The 23,754-nt window shown below is 31.9% G+C and overlaps 2 protein-coding genes across 4 annotated transcripts; both read right to left on the reverse strand.

Annotated features, from left to right (window-relative positions):
• Positions 1 to 13,494: 13,494 nt before the first annotated feature.
• On the reverse strand, positions 13,495 to 16,141 carry LOC118033814 (profilin-4). The gene is made up of 3 exons (XM_035038935.2): positions 15,801 to 16,141; positions 14,693 to 14,830; positions 13,495 to 13,876 (listed from the first exon to the last, which is right to left on the reverse strand). The coding sequence occupies exons 1-3, from the start codon at positions 15,921 to 15,923 to the stop codon at positions 13,742 to 13,744; spliced, it is 396 nt and encodes a 131-aa protein (XP_034894826.1). The 5' UTR covers positions 15,924 to 16,141; the 3' UTR covers positions 13,495 to 13,741.
• Positions 16,142 to 16,803: 662 nt separating this feature from the next.
• On the reverse strand, positions 16,804 to 22,321 carry LOC118033805 (uncharacterized). Of its 3 annotated transcripts, XR_012169449.1 has the most exons (9): positions 22,025 to 22,321; positions 21,332 to 21,470; positions 20,029 to 20,154; positions 19,859 to 19,903; positions 18,633 to 18,679; positions 18,292 to 18,402; positions 18,037 to 18,134; positions 17,317 to 17,371; positions 16,804 to 17,205 (listed from the first exon to the last, which is right to left on the reverse strand). XR_012169449.1 is itself a non-coding variant. In XM_073408291.1 (8 exons), exons 1-8 carry the CDS (start codon positions 22,109 to 22,111, stop codon positions 17,189 to 17,191), a joined length of 627 nt encoding a protein of 208 aa, XP_073264392.1. In that variant the 5' UTR covers positions 22,112 to 22,317; the 3' UTR covers positions 16,804 to 17,188. The 3 variants fall into 3 exon arrangements, 2 of the variants coding, with proteins under 2 accessions (XP_073264392.1, XP_034894812.1); XM_073408291.1 differs by lacking the exon at positions 18,037 to 18,134 and having other exon boundaries at positions 22,025 to 22,317; XM_035038921.2 differs by lacking the exon at positions 18,037 to 18,134 and having other exon boundaries at positions 21,332 to 21,452; positions 22,025 to 22,313.
• Positions 22,322 to 23,754: the final 1,433 nt, after the last annotated feature.

Raw genomic sequence — 23,754 nt, forward strand, 5'->3', positions numbered from 1 at the left:
TCTTTTATTACTACTGTTACTACTACTACTACTACTACTACTACTACTACTATTATTATTATTATTATTATTATTTACATTCTGTTTATATTATATAATATATCTCTTTGATCTTTTCATAAACTCAGTATATAGGATGGAAACCTGTGACCCGATCTTTTAGATCATTCTCAAGTGTAACAACGCCACGTACTGAGTATTATTATTATTATTATTATTATTTTATTGTTATTGTTGTTGTTGTTGTTGTCTTGTTATTTATAATTTATACAATTAACCTCTCTGTGGTTCGACTCCGGTCTTGCCGGGTTATTTATTACTTCGACACTCCTGCACTTGGGAGAAGACATCAAGCTTTTTGTCGTGTCACCTAGTGCTAATTTTTCTATCATACCTTAGCTACCTTAAATACATCATATCTCCAACATTAAACTCAAGAGGCCCTTTTCTGATATCTGCATAACTTTTCTATTGATCATAAGCAGCTTTTTATTTTGTCTTATCGATTTTGGTGCCCCATACAATCTCACCACTTCGTTCACATACAATTTAGTCAACTTGTCCACAGAGTCTATCATTTTCATGAGCAAGAAAAGTGCTAATTTAGTCAAACAATCCACTATAACCCAAAATAATGTCTCTGACTTTTCCCCCCTAGGCTAACCTAATAATAATATCTTCTCATTTCCATTCAGGTATTAATTAAAAAGGCCGTTTTGAAGTCCAAACTGAAGGAACAACGAAGAAGTCTGAAGCTGTCCTACAGCCCAGACACTATTTAGTGTTCAGCCCCATATCTTGAGTTCTAGAAGTCCAAATGACCTCATCTTTTTTTTTTTTTGAAAGCTGAGACAATTTCCTAGAACATTCATGAGGATTATGGGCAAATTATGATGTTAGAAATGACGTCTTATTCAGAAAAAAAAGATAAGGATTGTCACCAAGTCAAGATGTGGCCACCCACTCATCAATTAATTAACAAATCAATAGTTCCAAATTTTGGCCTATAAAAGGAGGCACTTACCATGTATTGAGGCATCTTGGTTTCCAGATCAAGATCATGCTCTTGCTTTCTCTCTTTGTATTGCTTATGTTTTGCTTTCATTAATATCAAGTTTATGCACTTCATTTCCTTTCCTTTACTTAGTTAACTTCTTTCTCATTTATGTTCTTATCTTGTTCATTTATATTTCTTTCTTTTCATTATGTTTAGCTAAGTTAATTATGTCAAGGTGAAAAGGGTACACTAATGGTGTAAGAATAAGTATAATATAAACTTAACATGGACCTTAAACATGGATACTAACATGTTTTATATTTGTTATCTTGTTCACTTTTAATACTTTGCTTGTTAAATGGTTAATCTAGATTTATGTTGTATAACACTTGTACAACAAAATACTTGGCACTTTCATAGCCCATACTGTATGGTATAACCGACACCTGAGCTATGAAAGGAACTTGATTTGTTGTTAACATAAGTTATAATCATGAATGCCTGCCAACATTTACAAGTATTAGCTTTATTCGAATAAGATAACTAATGTAATCATGTTAAACAATTTATAATCTGATTGGAACCTCCTTTATGTGTGGTTTCCAATTGAGTAATAAGAGTTTATACTATACTTGTTTGAAGTATCATTAGTGGATCCTCTAACCTTGACATTTATTTTTTATCGTTGTTTAATCCTTACATTAATCATCCATCTCAAAGTTCTCATTAATTTCTTCATCGTCTTCTTCTTTTATTACTACTGTTACTACTACTACTACTACTACTACTACTACTACTATTATTATTATTATTATTATTATTTACATTCTGTTTATATTATATAATATATCTCTTTGATCTTTCATAAACTTAGTATAGGGATGGAAACCTGTGACCCGATCTTTTAGATCATTCTCAAGTGTAACAACGCCACGTACTGAGTATTATTATTATTATTATTATTATTATTTGTATTGTTATTGTTGTTGTTGTTGTTGTCTTGTTATTTATAATTTATACAATTAACCTCTCTGTGGTTCGACTCCGGTCTTGCCGGGTTATTTATTACTTCGACACTCCTGCACTTGGGAGAAGACATCAAGCTTTTTGTCGTGTCACCTAGTGCTAATTTTTCTATCATACCTTAGCTACCTTAAATACATCATATCTCCAACATTAAACTCAAGAGGCCCTTTTCTGATATCTGCATAACTTTTCTATTGATCATAAGCAGCTTTTATTTTGTCTTATCGATTTTGGTGCCCCATACAATCTCACCACTTCGTTCACATACAATTTAGTCAACTTGTCCACAGAGTCTATCATTTTCATGAGCAAGAAAAGTGCTAATTTAGTCAAACAATCCACTATAACCCAAAATAATGTCTCTGACTTTTCCCCCCTAGGCTAACCTAATAATAATATCTTCTCATTTCCATTCAGGTATTAATTAAAAAGGCCGTTTTGAAGTCCAAACTGAAGGAACAACGAAGAAGTCTGAAGCTGTCCTACAGCCCAGACACTATTTAGTGTTCAGCCCATATCTTGAGTTCTAGAAGTCCAAATGACCTCATCTTTTTTTTTTTTGAAAGCTGAGACAATTTCCTAGAACATTCATGAGGATTATGGGCAAATTATGATGTTAGAAATGACGTCTTATTCAGAAAAGAAGATAAGGATTGTCACCAAGTCAAGATGTGGCCACCCACTCATCAATTAATTAACAAATCAATAGTTCCAAATTTTGGCCTATAAAAGGAGGCACTTACCATGTATTGAGGCATCTTGGTTTCCAGATCAAGATCATGCTCTTGCTTTCTCTCTTTGTATTGCTTATGTTTTGCTTTCATTAATATCAAGTTTATGCACTTCATTTCCTTTCCTTTACTTAGTTAACTTCTTTCTCATTTATGTTCTTATCTTGTTCATTTATATTTCTTTCTTTCATTATGTTTAGCTAAGTTAATTATGTCAAGGTGAAAAGGGTACACTAATGGTGTAAGAATAAGTATAATATAAACTTAACATGGACCTTAACATTGGATACTAACATGTTTTATATTTGTTATCTTGTTCACTTTTAATACTTTGCTTGTTAAATGGTTAATCTAGATTTATGTTGTATAACACTTGGTACAACAAATACTTGGCACTTTCATAGCCCATACTGTATGGTATAACCGACACCTGAGCTATGAAAGGAACTTGATTTGTTGTTAACATAAGTTATAATCATGAATGCCTGCCAACATTTACAAAGTATTAGCTTTATTTCGAATAAGATAACTAATGTAATCATGTTAACAATTTATAATCTGATTGGAACCTCCTTTATGTGTGGTTTCCAATTGAGTAATAAGAGTTTATACTATACTTGTTTGAAAGTATCATTAGTGGATCCTCTAACCTTGACATTTATTTTTATCGTTGTTTAATCCTTACATTAATCATCCATCTCAAAGTTCTCATTAATTTCTTCATCGTCTTCTTCTTTTATTACTACTGTTACTACTACTACTACTACTACTACTACTACTACTATTATTATTATTATTATTATTATTTACATTCTGTTTATATTATATAATATATCTCTTTGATCTTTTCATAAACTCAGTATATAGGATGGAAACCTGTGACCGATCTTTTAGATCATTCTCAAGTGTAACAACGCCACGTACTGAGTATTATTATTATTATTATTATTATTATTTTATTGTTATTGTTGTTGTTGTTGTTGTCTTGTTATTTATAATTTATACAATTAACCTCTCTGTGGTTCGACTCCGGTCTTGCCGGTTATTTATTACTTCGACACTCCTGCACTTGGGAGAAGACATCAAGCTTTTGTCGTGTCACCTAGTGCTAATTTTTCTATCATACCTTAGCTACCTTAAATACATCATATCTCCAACATTAAACTCAAGAGGCCCTTTTCTGATATCTGCATAACTTTTTCTATTGATCATAAGCAGCTTTTATTTTGTCTTATCGATTTTGGTGCCCCATACAATCTCACCACTTCGTTCACATACAATTTAGTCAACTTGTCCACAGAGTCTATCATTTTCATGAGCAAGAAAAGTTGCTAATTTAGTCAAACAATCCACTATAACCCAAAATAATGTCTCTGACTTTTCCCCCCTAGGCTAACCTAATAATAATATCTTCTCATTTCCATTCAGGTATTAATTAAAAAGGCCGTTTTGAAGTCCAAACTGAAGGAACAACGAAGAAGTCTGAAGCTGTCCTACAGCCTAGACACTATTTAGTGTTCAGCCCATATCTTGAGTTCTAGAAGTCCAAATGACCTCATCTTTTTTTTTTTTTGAAAGCTGAGACAATTTCCTAGAACATTCATGAGGATTATGGGCAAATTATGATGTTAGAAATGACGTCTTATTCAGAAAAGAAGATAAGGATTGTCACCAAGTCAAGATGTGGCCACCCACTCATCAATTAATTAACAAATCAATAGTTCCAAATTTTGGCCTATAAAAGGAGGCCACTTACCATGTATTGAGGCATCTTGGTTTCCAGATCAAGATCATGCTCTTGCTTTCTCTCTTTGTATTGCTTATGTTTTTGCTTTCATTAATATCAAGTTTATGCACTTCATTTCCTTTCCTTTACTTAGTTAACTTCTTTCTCATTTATGTTCTTATCTTGTTCATTTATATTTCTTTCTTTCATTATGTTTAGCTAAGTTAATTATGTCAAGGTGAAAAGGGTACACTAATGGTGTAAGAATAAGTATAATATAAACTTAACATGGACCTTAACATTGGATACTAAACATGTTTTATATTGTTATCTTGTTCACTTTTAATACTTTGCTTGTTAAATGGTTAATCTAGATTTATGTTGTATAACACTTGGTACAACAAATACTTGGCACTTCATAGCCCATACTGTATGGTATAACCGACACCTGAGCTATGAAAGGAACTTGATTTGTTGTTAACATAAGTTATAATCATGAATGCCTGCCAACATTTACAAGTATTAGCTTTATTCGAATAAGATAACTAATGTAATCATGTTAACAATTTATAATCTTGATTGGAACCTCCTTTATGTGTGGTTTCCAATTGAGTAATAAGAGTTTATACTATACTTGTTTGAAGTATCATTAGTGGATCCTCTAACCTTGACATTTATTTTTATCGTTGTTTAATCCTTACATTAATCATCCATCTCAAAGTTCTCATTAATTTCTTCATCGTCTTCCTTCTTTTATTACTACTGTTACTACTACTACTACTACTACTACTACTACTACTACTATTATTATTATTATTATTATTATTTACATTCTGTTTATATTATATAATATATCTCTTTGATCTTTTCATAAACTCCAGTATATAGGATGGAAAACCTGTGACCCGATCTTTTAGATCATTCTCAAGTGTAACAACGCCACGTACTGAGTATTATTATTATTTATTATTATTATTATTTTATTGTTATTGTTTGTTGTTGTTGTTGTCTTGTTATTTATAATTTATACAATTAACCTCTCTGTGGTTCGACTCCGGTCTTGCCGGGTTATTTATTACTTCGACACTCCTGCACTTGGGAGAAGACATCAAGCTTTTTGTCGTGTCACCTAGTGCTAATTTTTCTATCATACCTTAGCTACCTTAAATACATCATATCTCCAACATTAAACTCAAGAGGCCCTTTTCTGATATCTGCATAACTTTTCTATTGATCATAAGCAGCTTTTATTTTGTCTTATCGATTTTGGTGCCCCATACAATCTCACCACTTCGTTCACATACAATTTAGTCAACTTGTCCATAGAGTCTATCATTTTCATGAGCAAGAAAAGTGCTAATTTAGTCAAACAATCCACTATAACCCAAAATAATGTCTCTGACTTTTCCCCCCTAGGCTAACCTAATAATAATATCTTCTCATTTCCATTCAGGTATTAATAATGGTTGAAGAGCTCTAGTTGGTTTCTAATGCTCCACCTTTACTTGTTGGCAAACTCTACATTTGGCCATAAACTCAACATTTTCTTTCTTCATGTTCGACTACCAATAAAATTCTTTTAAGTCTTTATACATCTTAGCACTTCCTGAGTGTACCACGAACATCGATTCATGAACTTTTCTTAGTACTTTCTTTTTCAAAGCTTTATCTTCAGACAGATACATTCAGTTTGACTACCAATAAAATTCTTTTAAGTCTTTGTACATCTTAGCACTTTCTGAGTGTACCACGAACATCGATTCATGAGCTTTTCTTAGTACTTTCTTTTTCAAAGCTTTATCTTCAAATAAATACATTCATCTACCCATTACTACCATCCTATTCTCCAGAATCCAAAAGGGGGTCTTAACCCTTAATTCCACCTTATTCCTCATTTTATCTACTTCAACATCTATTCGTTGAGTTTCTAGGACTCTATCCAATATCTCCAATATGGTCTGTTCTTATGACTAAGGGCATCAACAACAGTATTTTTCTTTCCTAGGTGATAATCCATTACATAATTAAAATCCTTAATTAATTATATCCACCTCCTCTGCCGCGTATTTAATTCTATTTGTATTATCAAATACCTTAGAATTTTATGATCTATAAAGATCTGAACAAGAGACCCATACAAGTAATGTCTCCACACCCATAACGCAAACACCACTACAGCTAACTTTAGATCATAAATAGGATAGTTGACTTTGTGAGACTTCAATTGTCTTGAGGCATAAGCGATGACCTTTCCATGTTGCATTACTATAAACCACTATAAACCACAAATCCCTTGGTTCTCGAAAGAAGTGTCAATATTGGAGCGGTAGTTAATCTTCTCTTTAATTCCTAAAAGCTTTCTTCACACTCTCGACCACTCTTATTTTGTCCCATTTCTAATCAACCAAGTCAATGGAGTTGTAATGGTCCAAAAACCCTCAATAAACCTCCTATAATACCTGTCAACCTTAGAAAATTATGGATTTCGGTTACATTTACAAGATTTTCCCATTTCAGCATCGCTTCAACTTTTCTTGGATCTACAAATATTCCCCCTATAGATATAACATGGCCCGGCAAAAACCACCTCTTTCAGCCAAAATTCACATTTACTCAATTTGGCATATAGTTAGTAATCTCTCAAGGTTTGCAGTACTTGCCTTAAATGTCATTCATGCTCTAAATAGGAGCTAGAATAGACCAAAATATAATCTATAAACACTACCACAAACTTATCCAATTAAGGTCAAAAGACCCGATTCATCAAATCCTTAAACATTACTAGTGTGTTGATTAACCCAAAGGGCATTACTAGGAACTCATAGTGTCCATAATGAGTCCTGAATTGCATTTTTTTGGCATTTTCTTTCCTTGATCCTTAACTAGTTGTATCATGATCTCAAGTCTATTTTTGAAAATACCCTGACCCCTTTTCAATTGGTCAAACAAGTCATCTATCCGTAGAAGCAAATATTTGTTTTTCATTATTACTCTATTCAGTTGTATATATTTTATGTAAAGCCTACAGTCTTGTAAAACTTCATTAAAAAAAAATGAACAGGTCAATACTAAGAGGAAAACATGAAAAAATCAGTCCAAGAATAACCAAAAGGATACTAAGATAAGAGCATCCAGCATCCTAACACAACTACCTAATTTAAGGAGTATAAATGCATTTAAAGGAAAAATAGGTGACTTTTCCTCTCCCCAAAAACCGGCAACACAACCCTAACTGCAGCCCTCTCTTTTGTAAAACCCCATCCAAACCACCCTTTACATGTCATCCTCCTTGAATACTTAAGTGAGAATAGAGTTGACGAGTGAATAGAGAACCAAAAACATACAGAGATGAAGAGAATAGAGGGTTGGCTGGAATAATAGAGAGAAAGGAGAGAAAAACCAGAGGGATGAGAAGAAAACCACCAAAACCTCCCCAAATTCTGCCTAAAAATCATGTGGTAAGAATAACCTTACTCTCATATTTTGAGATTGTGAAGCAAAATGAGAAAGAAACCCCAAAATAAATGACATAGGGCTCTTACACCCTTAATTATGAAAAGAATTAAATTGAGAGATTGGAAAATTAGGATAAGAAGGGTGTGATTACATATTCTATTACAAAAAAAAAAAAAAAAACAACATTGATGCATGTTGAAGAAGAAACCCTAACTAAGGTTGGCTTGTTAAAGGGATGAGAGAAGGATGGAATGGGATGATAAAATGTGTAAATTGTGACCTTGATAAGCACTTAGGAAAATACTTGCTGAAAAAGAATTTTACATATGCTAATGCCTTGTTTTGCATCATGAATTGAAGAACTTGCTTGATTATGAACTTAGAATATTGATGTGTGTTTAATACATAATAACATAAACATATTTATAATGGAAATGATACTTTACATTAAGTAAACTAGAAGAGAAGGAAATGATATGTTCGGCCAAAAGGAAGAACAATGGAGGGAACTTTTGTATGATGAACAAAATAAATGGTAGAAATTGAACTTGTATGTAATGTGAAATTGATTATTAGCTTATGTTTTTGTGACTTGGAATGATGTAGTTAAGAATGATGAAATGAACAATTAATGTTAATACCCTATGTTTTGGCCTATGAAAGTTTAGATAGGAGAATCCTTGAGAATGTGCATGTTTGAACTTAATTCTATACTACTTGACAACATTGTGATGAACTTGATGAGATTATGAAAAGAAATATGATCTTTGTACATGTGTAATACTATTTTGTAAATTGAAATGAGTGGAACACCTTTTGTCATACGATAATGAATGAGAATTTGATGTTGTCATATGAAGAACACAAAAATATACTTATTAGGGGAGTGATATAGGCTTCAGCCATCTTAAAAAAAGAATAGTAAACAAAGACCCTCATGAAGAAAATAGTGAGTAATAGATCCTTTTTGAACAATGTTTGATGAATGAGTGAGATTATAATGGAATGGAGACATTACATGTTACCCTTGCTTCATAAACTTTGGAAGTGAATTTGGTTTTGGTCTACGTCCAAAACTAGGTTGAAGTATAGTCTATAAAAGGAAAACTTGGTATTGATCTTATACATGAACTTGGGGAAAAGAAAATGTCAGAATAACTTGGTTTTCGTTGGTTATTTTCAGTGTTAGAATGACTTAGTTTTTATTGATGATTTTCAGTGTCAAAGTGACTTAGTTTTCACTGATGATTTTTAGTGTCAAAATGACTCAGTTTTTGTTGATGATTTTCAGTGTCATAATGATATAATTTTCGTAGATGACCTTCATTAAAGTTGGGAATGAATGTCTTGTTATGATATTATTATTATACAATTATACAAACACGGGAGATGTTGAATGAATGTATACATGTACTAGTTAGTATATGTGTGAAATGATCTTTGACGTCACCTAAATAAATAAAAAAATATACTAAGTAATGGTCATTTTATGTATCACGAGGTGCAACTAGGATCGAATCTTCAATTGGGCAAAGACACACTACAGGAGGAGCAGATAGGTGGTTTCCTTATTCAGTTAATTATTATTAAATTCTCAAAGTATTTATACATAATGTTGCTACCCGGTTTCAATAAGTTAAATTACTCATGAATTGCAATGAATAATGAAATTGACCTCAGTTAATGGTATCCATATTAGATAATTGAAATTAATTGATGGGATTAGCTTCAATTAATGGTATCTATATTGGATAACCGAAAATGAATAATGAGATTAGCTTTAACTAATGGTATCTATGGGATAACTAGAATTAATTTATGAGATTAGCTTCGGTTAATAGTATCTATGTTTGATAACCGGGATTAATTGATGAGATCATCCATATTGGATAATCGAGATTAATTGATGAGATTGACTTCGGCTAATGATATCAATATTTGGATAACCAAGAATTAATGATGAGATTAGCTTCAACTAATGGTATCTATATTGGATAACAGGGATTAATCGATGAGATTAGCTTCGGCTAATGGTATACATATTGAATAACCAAGAATGAATTATTTGATAAGTTTCAAATAATGGTATCTATATTGGATAACTGGAAATGAATTGTGAAGTTAGCTCCAACTATTGGTATCCATGTTGGATAACCAGGATGATTGAATAAGATTAGTATTAGTTAATAATGATAACAATAATTGCTTTTTGATAGTATTTATGCTTAAGTAAGAGTAATAACGTATCAATTACAATTGCAATTAATATTTATCATAGACAAATTGATCATAATCAAGAAAGAATAATCATCATAGCAGGATGTCAAACGTACAAGGGTTTCTAGACCATAATACACGTTGTTTATTGATATTATATATAGATCAAAGAAAATAATACAGCATAAGGTCGCACGAAGATGTGAAGTAAAATGTTAAGGATAGACTTAATATGAAGTTATTAATGAGAATCTACCTATTTAAATTGTTAATACAATTACAAGTATATGTCCATTGTCCAATTATATTATATGAAATTGTTTATATAGTTACATTGAATTTGGTTGTAATAGGGACGTCTTATAGCCATGACGCTTAGAAACTTCATCTTAAGTATTTTGTTATAATTATGTAATCGTATGAATAGGCAACCTGCATTTTATAACAACCATGTAATAGCTATAAATTATCATTTTGCATTTTTGTAAAAACTTATGATGATGACTTTCAAAGTCATGGATGTGGATTATAGCATGTATTAACACTTCATGTTATAGATATAATAAGAATGTGTCTTCTTTGTAATGCTATTATATGTTATATGTATGTGTGATCTAATGGATCATTTAATGATGTTTAATGGTTGAAATGATATATGGTATCACACAATACATCAATGGAACATGATATATGGTATCACACAATACATCAATGGAACATGATACTGTATAAAAACAAATTCACCTAATTTCCAACATGTTATGAATAATCAATATATCATGAATCTATTGAATTTTATGAGATATTACAAGTCCCTTCCTTCTCTTTTTTCTCTTGTTTAGATGTTTAAGATGTGGTGATGAGTAATTCTCTCACACTTTTTTTAATCCCTTTGGTTTTCTATTGATTTTCCTTATAATTGTTTTGAATAAAATCAAGTTTTTCTCTCCTCTTCTCTACCTCTGCTGGTGTCGGCCATAAGAGAGAAGAAATGTGTTTTATATTAATGTGTTTTGGTTATTTTCAAATGTAACCTTAATTTTTTCACATTATTCTAATCAATTTTTCTCCTCTCTTAACATAGTCTCACACTTTATTTATTTATTTTTCTAAATCTTAATTCAATCCATTTTATTAGGTTTACACAACCTGTCAGGTAAGGTTTGACAATTATGCATGTAGATATTCATAATATAACATACACAAGTTTAGTGGTCAGTACTCCAAAATAAAAAATGTTACTCTTGCTAGTCTAAATGTACATAAAGCAGTTTTAACATCATTTAAAATTTACAATAGTTACTATAATTGAACCCAACTCTGATTTGGAAGTAGTATGCATGCATTAGAATTATTCTATAAGATATATTCAATAGTTTCTCTTGACCCTCTATAATTTATTGATTGATCAACTAAACATCCTAATTTAGAGAAACATTATTAACAAAACATTAAAGGGTGGCTAAATTGCATCAACACCTATAAAATTATTGGAATAGTATTTTATGTTTTGAGTTTTGTTTTTTCAATTTCACCCTCCACCAATCTAATTTTTTTTGTAAAAATTATATTCTTTAATATTAGGTTGTGTTTTTTGGAAAAAAAAAAATTATTTCCTTTATGTTCCATTATATATCTGTCTCATGGATTTAGTTTTTTTTTTTTTTTCAATTTCAACCTTTAATATTAGATCTATTAGAAATAGAATTTTGTTTTTTTATTGTTTTATATGAATATATCACAATCTCATAACTCAGATTAAAATTTTAACAAATTAACCCGGATTGACTTGAGTTATTTTTTGGGCTACTTTTTCTAATTGATTTTTTTTTTCCATCACGTTGGTTCTATTCATTTTTTTTGCTTTAGTCATCGAAAAAAGATGTTATCCAAACACATTTCAAGTAATTGTAGTAAAACCTGACCTATTGACCCTTTGGCTTTTGCGGTGATACGAACGTATTTCAGTAATTGTCGTTCTGTAAGACCATAATGAAAACACAATTTTTATTTTTATTCTAAACAAATACGATATTGAGATTTTTTACCGACACGCGATTGATTTCTAAGATCGCTCCCAGCCCAAGGTCTTTTCAATTGTAGCCAATATCTTATTACGAATAATTCTGACAATTTTAGGAGAAAAGGAGGCATTTACTTATTACAAAGATGGCGTGATTTGATTTTTTTTATTTACCGCTTCGAGTCTTAGGAGAAAGACACATTAGTCGTGGGGGCATTTGCCCTATATGTGCAAATCCAAATCGGGCAGATCTTTACTCGGAGTATAGCACAAACCTAAAAGAATTAAAGAAGCCCACTCATGAGTATTTTTTAAATTGGTCTTGATAATTTTCTTCAATTTATTTTCTATAAAATTATCTTGATTCCATAACCTAAGTCACGATTTGATAGATTAACCTAGGTTGGTTTGATTTATTTTTTGAGTTATTTTTTAATTGAATATCTTTTTTTTTTTTAATTTCAACCTCTAACAACTCAATCTTGTTCTTTTTATTTAGTTTTTTTATTTCATCATTAAATATTATATTATATTGTTCAGAAATTGGACTTCGTATTTTTTTCATTTTTTTTTTGTAAAATTACCCTAAACTCTTGGATTTAGTTTTTTTTTTTCTCTCTCAATTTCAACCATCAACATTGTATATGTTGGAAATTGATCGTTGTAATTTTTTTTATTTGATTTTTATAAAATTATTTTGGTTATATAACTCAGGTCGCGAGTTTAATAAATTAGACCCATGTTGACTCTTTTTTTTTGTCCTTTTTTTTTAATTTATTTTCTTTATTTCATTTTATAAGTTGGTAGGAAATTGAGTTCTATAATACTTTTATATATTTACTTTCCATTGGGTTATCATATAATCTCATAACTTGATTTGTTAGTTTGACAAGTTAACTTAGATAAAAAAAAATTAATTTAATATATTTTTTTAATTTCATGTTTCAATATTATATTAATTAAAAATTAACTTTCATAATTTATTTTTATTTGTTTTTTATAAAGTTATTAAGATCTCATAATTGATGTTAAAAATGTGACGAATTAACCTGGAACAATTTAATATATCATTATATCAATATTTAAAAAAACATATAGTTCAATGTGTCTTATTTTAAATTTATGATTAAATTTTTATTATTATAAAACAAGTTAGAGATATTTGGATATTTTTTTTACATAAAAAAAAAAAAAAATTAATCTGAATGACATCACAACATAGTCCAATAATCTAATTTACTCCTGAATTCACTCAAAGTCGTTTATGTGCATATAAATACCAAACTTCTTTGTTTGTGTGTGTGTGTGTGTGTAACAATTATCTTGATACAAAACAAATCCAACTGGCATTTTGCTTTAGTGATGGCAAACTTGATTCAAGCATATAGCATAGATGATCATGAATACATATATTTTAAGAAAACAAGAAGAAAGATAAAAAATATAAATCACTGTCACCGTCCCCAAACCATTATTTCACAGCAAAATCATTAATGCTAGTTTATGGCCAGATGCAAGCCCAAACCTAAAAACAGCATTCTCAAACCACAATCTTGAGACGGGATCTACAGGCCCTGATCAAGGAGGTAATCACCCAACCTCTCAACTATCATGTTACACTGTCCTGGAGTCAATGGCTCATCATAAATACCAAAAATAAGAGCTTGGGCGGTTTTCTTCACAGTGATGCCACCAGAACCCTAAAAAATGCATGACGCAACAACATTGAGATGTGAAAGATAAAAGTTACTTCCCCTGATCATAGCACATGTTTAATAACATTCAAGAATTTCAATCCAATTTGTCCTTACAAATTGGTTTCTGCAAGCCACAGCTAAACCAGATTAGGTCAGCCTTCAATATTTCTAGAATTTTGAATAAAGACTGGGAAAATAGGCTTAATGAAAAAGACTGGGAAAATACGACCAAAGTAGTAAGGACTTGCAGAGGTAGTCAAAAAATTAAATTCTATTAGATTTAGTATTATTCATTCAAGGAGTTGGAGTAATGAATTTCAAGACAATGAGTTAACGGAGGGAAAGTTCTTAACATCATCAGTAGCAGAAAAGCATTACGAACAGTCCTTATGGAACGAATCCTTGAGTTAAGAAAATGGAAAGTGAAAAGATCAAACCCTATAAGCACATTAATCATGATAAAGCAACAAGCATAAACTTACTTTTCTTTTACCAAACATTTGTACGAATTATTTTAAGCAATAAATACGATTAAAGATTCTAAGTAAAAGGCCTTCATCTTGGGACACCAGCGTTACCCTTTTTGTCATGTGTTCCACAATAATATTCCACAACTTAAAGCATCCTCGTAAAGTTGACACCAAACCATGTCATCCATTAAATGACTACACAATTGTCACTACTTTAAATGGCTAAATCTAGGCAACAATATGAATCATGCTAAATCACGGCAAGTATGAAAGAAAAATTAATATCAATTACTGAATTATCCAATGGTGAATGAGAACCTAGCATTAGAAATGAGAAATAATGTCGTACCTTCTTTCCACGAATCACAGCTCCAGGCTCTCCCTGGATCACCATGTACTTTGTGCCACCAATGTGCAACCCAGTTGGGGCTAGAGATCCAGGTTCATCAAAATCTTTCATGATGGCAGAAATCTCCTCAGGCTTATACTATAAACAACCAGTGATAAATCTTTAGGTCAATGACACATGAAACAGGAAAAGAAAACTGACGATACCACTCCAACTTGTCAACTAGTTGAAACCATACCAGCAAGAAAAGGGCATTCGACAACAGAAGAAATAGTGACAATAAATTCAAAAGAATAGCACAATCGAAACTCTGTATTCACATTACAAACAATGATTAAAGAATTAATAAAATGATAACAAAATGTTTTTTGCAGGTCCAATCGCGCACCATTAAATACAAGCTCAGAAAAATCATAGAAAAGAGAGAGAGAGAGAGAGAGAGACCACATAGCATATCAGCTAACGATCTCACTGCATGCGAATGTTCATACACAACAAATCAGAACAAAGATTCAAATCATCCTTTTAAGAATGATATGAAAAGCAAAACCAAGGCCACAATCCATTTAACTCTGACAACGCGCATCCATTTACAATACATACATTATTATCATAAACCATTTCCTACAGCTAATGGGGCGCTTTCCATATCCTTAAAAGTCAGAGCCAATCACAAACTGATTGCCAAATGCAGCATTTTACAATAAAAATAATAAAAAAAAAAAATCCATCTTTAAACAATTAACCAATTTTGTTCTCTCGAATCAAGAATACCAAGAACATAGAAAGAAAGGTGAATAATAATATTGAATGACAACAAAAGCATCACATTTCAATAGTTGATTGTAATTTGCAACAAAAATGGATTAAAAAAAATAAACTAAATCTCTCAAAAATTTAAAACTAGAAAAAGCCAGATCCTTAAATAATCCATCATTCCTAGTTAAATCAAACGCAACAACCAATGACCAATCCAAACGAGAAACAAAGGAAGGAAATAATTGTGATTAAATAACAGGAATGAATCAGATCCGATAAAATCTCTATCTAAATTTTATGAGACAGACAACACAATTTAACAAAACAAAACATATCAAGAAAAGACCACCTGAGGGAAAGTGGCGCTCTGAGCCCACACACTGCCATCTTGGCCGATGATGGCGGCAGCCGTCAGATGGTTACCCTCGACGTCGCACATCAGGTGATCATCAACGTATGTTTGCCACGACATTTTCGATCAACAAATAACTACCGTTGATTTCTTCTTTCTTTTGTTTTTCCTTCCGAATTTTTCTCCCTTGTGTTTTTAGCTTCTCTTCTATTTTGAAAGTTTTTGGTTCAAAGAAGGGAGGTATTTATAATGCTTTCAAAGCGAGACAGGGAGAGAGAGCATAATTAGTGGGCCCCAAATCAAGGGTGTGATTGATGATGTTGTGACTTGCTTTCTCATTGAATCTCCTCCCTACATTTCTACATGATTCAATGAGTGCCCTTCACGTTCTCCTCCTTCTCACTCGCTTTTTTTTTTATTTTTTTTTTTTTTTGGAAAACTCGCACCATTTGAGAAGACACGTGGTGGTATATTCTTCACTAGCCAGTTCAATAATTCCACGTGGCAACTTCCTGGTCTCGTATGATATCTGGTTGCATATAAAAGAAAATTACAGTAGTGAGTGTTCTCCAATGGAGGGGGGCGGGGGGCGGCATTATCATAGGACAACCCCCACCCCCCGCCGTGTGTGTCACTGATTTGATGTGTAGACAGAAAAGAGGCAGGTGTGACCTGCGCTGCCGCTTAAGCTGTGCTATTTTGAGAAATATTTTTCCCCAATGTGGGAAAAAACTCGTAAAAACACAAATATTTTGGCAGCAGTGAGTCTGACTCTGACCACGCAGCCTTCCTTTCCTCCAGGCCACCCTTTTTTGTGACTAAAATTGTGACATGTCAAAGGGGGGAAAGCTCAGGCAAGTTTTGTCAGATTGCATCACCTTATTTGGGGTGTCATGCTTTTCAGCTAATTTAATTTGTGATCCTGATCGAGTCAACATGATTTCCAAGGATTACTCGGTCCATGACTAAGTTTAGAATGGAATAAAAACACATCACAACGTAACTCAAACAAATCCTGAATATATTTTATGTCACAAGGTTGAACAGAGCTTTCTCCTTTGGATGCTTGAAACCACACCAAAATTCATATGCCCAGAAGTCTCGTGTCTCAAGCAATCTTGATTCTCATGTCAATAAAATGTAGAAACAAATATCCATTTCCTTGAGCTCACATCATTTTCTGCAGCATCTTTCAATCAACAAAAGATTGCATAATAGTCAATATTACAAAAAGGGAATTACCAAAAAGCAGTACTTCCTGTATGTTTATGGAGCCTGAAAATTCCCAAGTGCACTTGACAACGACCATTGCAAATACGGTCCAGTTTGCTAAACTTGCAAACTGCTTATCAGAGAAAGACACATCAATGTTCTCGGCAAGGCAACTAATATATAGCCTCATCTGCGAGATTACAAAGTATTAGCATCTGCCCGAGAAAAAAAAAAAAAAAAAGTTCTGTACCATCGACAGAAGTGGGTGAAACTGTATTCAAGTTTGAGAAAAGGTGCATACCAGCATTGTCATCCTCCATGTTATAATCGTCTTCATCATCATCAAAATCAATGTTCTGCACAACATACAAGTTTATCATGAAGCCTTTTAAGAATGCACAAGTTAGCCCCTCTAACAAACATCAAGATGCTTTTTACTGATGCACAAGCCTATTTGAACAGATCTCGTTACATTATTTCATATTAAACTAGAATCCACAAAGAATCGTAATATTTTCCATCTTATAATATATGCTCAACTTTAGATAGCTAATGAGTGAACTTTAGTTGTACAAATTAGCAACTTAAATATTATATTTTTCAACAAAATTTCTCATAGTGCTACTGAATTGGAGTTCCTGCAGGCAACTGGGAGGTTGCAAATGTCCAACCAATGGCACGCTACATCTGCTCCAATAGGGGATAAACAAATTCATTAAAGATGCTAGAACGCTGTTTACACATAAAACAAGGCCACCTATTTGTAGAATCTGATTAAAAAACAAAACTCTCCAACTTTTCCAATGTTTTGTTATTTTGTCGAAAGAGAGATGCAACACATGTTATGTTCTTTTCCAATGATTAAAAAACTAGCTGGAGACTCCCTTAGTATGAGCCACATATAGGGATTATCCATTTAAATTCTTTAGATCATGCAATCATTTAACTTGACAATCATGGAGACAGTCTTCGTCAGAGAGTCCATCTCAATGGAATTAATTTACAGGCTGGAATGGAATACCTTCCATAAAAAAATCTTGTTCAAACGGAGTCTCAATTGTCCTAGTACCATTTAGCATCTATTTCTTGACCATTCTTGGTGATGGCATAATAAGTTGCCTATAAGGCATAGAAATGAGATGTTATTATATCATGGGGATAGCTGAGGCTGACAAAGAATGCTACAATCCTGAATCATCAAAGCTACTCAAGAGCAAGAAAAAAGCTGATGCAAAATCAATAGAGATACACAGGATCCTGTGTTTGCTGAGGGAACCTGATTATAATCTCCATCATCATATTCATCATCAGGTTCTTCTAGTTCTTCATCTTCATCTTCTTCGTCTTCGTCTTCTTTCTTTTCCATTTGACCCTTTTCAGCTTGGCCCTAAATGCATGAAAGGATCACCAACTGACCAACAAATTACCACATAAAGGCAAACAATGGCATGTGGTATAAAAACTTTTGATTTTAACTCAAAAAATGAAGAAGAGAATTAAACAAGAAAAAAACTTAATTCTATAGGGGCTTCATGTAAATTGTCAAAAGTATTAGTTGCAGTCATTTTTTACCAAATAGTGTAGGTAGCAGGTTGGAAGATGATTGAAGGTTTTTACCTCATACATCAATTCACGCTTCTCATAATCATCCAACTTCCTCAAGTCTGTAACACAAGCATCTAAATCAGTTTGAATAAAGATTTGAAGAACAAAAGCATCTCAAACATATCTAACTTCAGCAGGTCTATCATACAAACATCTAAATCAGTTTAAATAGGTACTCTACAACTCTTCTAGCTATAAGAAGTGCTGAGTGTGGGTAATTCTAAAGAACAGATGTCACTCACTGACAAGGTAGAAAATCATAAATTACCCAATCAGATTGTGTAAAGCACAGGCAACCCATCAAAATCACTAGCCAAGGAAAAAAGTTCAAATTATGACAACCAGCAGGTGTGATCAAAATTAATAATTTATATTTAGTTGTTTATATCATTCATTAGAATTCCTACATGTATAAAATCAATCTCAAACGACTCATAAAGCCAAGAAAACCCAACTTCAGCCACAAACAAAATAAATAGTGGGTGGCATGTTTTCTTTTAAACAAACAATTATTTCAAAGCTTGTATGAAATAATAGGATGACTGTATAATTGTGGTGCAACTTAATATTATCCATCTCCTGACCATGGTTGAATAAAATCCAAGGACCAAGAAAGTTTTCCAAAAGTGTAATGCTTTACATGTTTGGCTATCCTTCCATGAATCATCTTCAACGGCACTGCTGTCTACTTGACAGCATGTAGATGTATCATAAATGCATATTGTCAAGGAATCTAGAGGATCATAAATAAGAAACAAGAACAATCCAAGTGCTTCAAAAGAAACTGTCTGCATAACAGCTAACAAGGTCCAGATAAATGCGAAACAGAGAAAAATATGAAATACAGTTTGTATGAGAATAAAAGAATAGCCAACTATGCCTTATTCCCCAATCTAAAGAATTATCAGTCAATATTAGATCCAGTATATATCAATATAAGTGAGATGGACAATAATGTTTCTCAAAAAAAAAAAAAAACCCACAATACTGATGTCAATTTCACTTATTGTAGCTACCGTATAAATGAGCCTCCCAACTGATCCCCCAGGAGGGCACCCTTATCTGCATGGGGGATCAGATCCTGTATCCAACTTTCTAATAGATTTATAAGCATGCCTTGAGTGCATGAGATGAATTTAGCCTTTGCAGTTTTTCCCATTTGGAAAGGGAGTTTAGATTAAGACCACATCCACAAACAACTATGAGAGTAAATAAAGTAAGACCAAATCACATCTCACCTGCTGTCCACTTCACTTTTTTGTTTGGCCGCTTCCTATTTAAACCTGATTATCATTGCATAAAGAATCTCTTAGCATGATTAGAAGAACCATTGAACAGAGAGGGGAAAACTTATAAACATGCATAATACACGCATTGCTCTCATATTTTGTAATTTCAGATGGCAAACCTCCAATCAGTTCTTTAGGAAAATTTTTAGACGTGAGCTGCAAGAATTGGTCGAGTGAATCACGTTCTGATGTAATCCTTGGCTTTCCCCTGTCTGAAAATCTTTCTATGTCCATGCTCTGGATCTCTGATATCACATTCAGAGGAAATGAAAATTTGTAAAGCATCATAGATTAGGCCACTTAATGTCTTGGAACACTGTTAGCAGAAAAACACCGCCCAGTTGGTGTGCACAAGGAAAATAGAGGACTAAAATTATGACTACATTGCTAAATACTCTCTAATAAAAGTGACGCATGAAGTTAAACATTCTTGTCTGAAACATACAACAATCAAGATTAAACACTTGAGGTTGGACCAGCAAGAAGTTTTTTTTTTGTTCTAATTTCATACAAATGTGAAGCTGTGGATCTTAATTTTAAAAGTACAATATTCATTAATACTAGGCACATTGTCCCCTAACTGGGTTTGAAGATAAGTTTTTCAGCATATTTGAAATATTTTCAATATGCTATGCATGTAGAGGCTTGATGCTATTTGATATTTTAAGAGTTTGTCCCTAAACTATTAGCCAGTCAGCTGCCCAAAAAAAATAATAGTTCATGAACTTGATTGACCAATCTCAATATACCACAACCGTGATACTTCCAGGGAAAAACTGCCAAGAAATCAATGCTAATGGGAAAGAACTAAAGAAAAAAAGGTAATATGATGGTGTCAAAGATGTAAGAAATTGAACAGTGTCCAAAGTATTTAGCTAAATCAGGTTCTTGTTTGATATCCTAACCTTTTTGTGTATAGTAATGATAATAGTGAATCAAGAAACCAGAAGTAATTTTAGCTTCCAATTTTAAGACATGTGATCTGTTCTCATAATCGAAATTGGTTATAAGAAATATGTAAGGAATTAATTCATTCAATGAGAAAAGGGGAGAGGAATTTGAGTCCCAAATGTTCTTTGCAAACTACACTGCTTTTACAGACCAGAGCTATCAACAACTCAGCAACCTCTCAGGAATAAACGTGTGTGTGTGTGTATTTCTTCTTCTTCTGCCTAATGAAGTTTGAACACTTGAAAGAAAGGAGAAAAAATAAAACTCCATCTGTACTGACTAAAAGGTAAACCATACACAATTTACAGAAAATATGCAACAAAAGAAGTGAATAAGAATAATAACACATCAGTAATATCTTGTCAAAACCCATATCCTGAAGCAAAAAGGAAAAATCTCTTATTTCTATGATTGACCTACTTATTTGGGAAACAAGATACTAAAAAAGTGGTCTAAGAGTTCCATGCTTACCCTTTGAAACAATCTCCTCAAGATAACAAGGAGAGGATTTGAAATAGTTTGTCAACCTTGAATTCCAAACAACTAATGCCCTTTCCTCCTTCACATTTTTGGGATCAGGTAATTCAATTTCCTGGAATAGCAAAATTTTCTTTTTCAGAGAAAACAACATAAAGAAAGACATCCCATTACATTTCTGTATCGAATAATAGCAATCGATGCATTTTGTATTGAAACTACAAACATTGGAAAACAGAAACACAAGATAGATGCCTTACAAACCAAAACATAAACAGTACAAGGATATTTTTTAAGAGAAAAATTGCAATATTCACGAAAGATAAGTTCATTTCGTCTCCGTAGAAACACACCAACTCAACCATCATCTACTTCAAGAAACTCTGAATCATATGAATGATTTTTTTTTTCCTGAATGAACTTCTAAGAAAAGTTTTAACCCAGCAAAAATGAACCCAGTACTTCCAAGTTCCTCTTTGGCCTGTCTTTCGTCTATTTAACAAATTCCATAAAAGAATCATTGCAACCATAGTTCGAAAGTTCACAACTTTCAAAACCCATGAATTAAAAAAGAGATTACATAATTCAAACTAAACCGACTAAGTTTAAACTGCAAAATTATATCAAAAGAATTACTAGCAAGGAATAAATAACAAAAAAATAAAAATAAAGAGAAGACTGACATACAGGAAACAAATCAAAGGGCTCTTGCCTTGCATAGCTAAAACCACCACCGCCTCCAAATCGTCCTCTCCCTCTCCCTCTATAAGCCATCTTGCACTTCACTATAGCTTTGTTTCCGAGAAGAAAGCGGTTAAAACTATTTCTAGTTGCTACACTAGAAAAGGAAATGACATGAGAAGTGCAGCCGGGTGGCTTGGCTGATCAGTCGCTCGCTCCCATCCACATTGTTATTGATTAATTATTCACAACAAAAACTAAAATTTATTGTGTGTTTGGATGGAAGGCAGTTTTTTTTTTTTTTTTTCGGGACTCGTGTAAAAAAGAATGCTGTATTAGTTTTTAAAAGTATAGTTTGTGTTTAAAAGGTATTTTAACTTTAAAAAAAAATCAAAACTACCTTTCATCTAAACATATTTAGGTTTGTTTGGAAATATGATTATGGTTATTTTTTAAAATATTTTTTATACTGAAATATATTAAAATAATATTTTTTTATTTTTAAAAAATTATTTTTAAGATTAGCACATCAAAACAATCCAAAACATATAAAAAAATTAAATGTTTTAGAAACATGGGTAAAACCGCGTTTCCAAACGCTCTATTACTCTACTACTCATCATAACATATTATTTATTAAATAATATTCATTTTTTGTTTTTTTCATTAATGTTTTTTTTTAAATAAATTTTATTTTCTTAACATTAAATTTATATTTTATTGGGTTGTTTTATTCTCATTTTAACTTGACTTCATTTTTTTTACTTGATTTCTTTTCAATTAATATTTTTTTTTAATTTTATCATTTAATATTAGATTTATTTTTTATTAGGTTATTTCACTATCATAACACGGTTTATGGATTTGGCGGATTAACCTAGTTGACTCTAGTTTTCTTTTTCTTTTTCATAATAGACTTTTCTCCCTGATTTTATTCTTTAATATTGGGTTGATTAGAAATTAGGGTTCATGATTTGTTTTGTTATTCTTTCTATTAGGTTATCCTAATGTCCCGACCCGAGAATTTTGTTTAGCAGGTTAACCCGAGTTGACTTAAATAGTTTTTTGTGTTTTTTTAATAAATTTTTTTTCAAATTTATAATTCAATATTGGGTTGGTTAGGAATTGAGCTCTATAATTTATTTTAATTTAATTTTTATAGGGTTATTCTAATCTCTTGACCAAAGTCGCGAGTTTTAGAACGTTAACCCACGTTAAATCAAATTGTTTTTTTTTTTTTATCTATGAGGTTATTTCAAACTCATAATCCTGGTTATAAGTCATTCAATATTGGATTTGCTTTTTATTAGGTTGTTTCAATCTCATGACCCTCGTTGTGAGTTTGACGAGTTAGCTTAGTTGACTCTTTTTTTTTTTCTTTTTATTAATTAACTTTTTCTCCAATTTTATCATTTAATATTGTGTTTAATTGGGAATTATGATTCATGATTTGTTGTGGTTTGCTTTTTATTAGGTTACTCTAACATCATGACCCGAAAATGGTGCTCAACAGATTAATCTAGATTGACTCAAGTTGTTTTTTGTATTATTTTTTTAAAAAATTTCATCATTCAAAATTAGATTTGACAAGGTCAATTGGGAATTGAGCTTTGTAATTATTTTGATTTTATTTATATGGATTATCTCGGTCTCATTACTAGAATTGCAAGTTTGGCAAGTTAACCTCGGTTAAATCAGGTTTTTTTTTTCTTTTTTATGATATTATCTCGATCTTA

The sequence above is a fragment of the Populus alba genome, chromosome 3 (genome assembly GCF_005239225.2).
Source record: "Populus alba chromosome 3, ASM523922v2, whole genome shotgun sequence".
Taxonomy (NCBI): Eukaryota; Viridiplantae; Streptophyta; class Magnoliopsida; order Malpighiales; family Salicaceae; genus Populus; species Populus alba.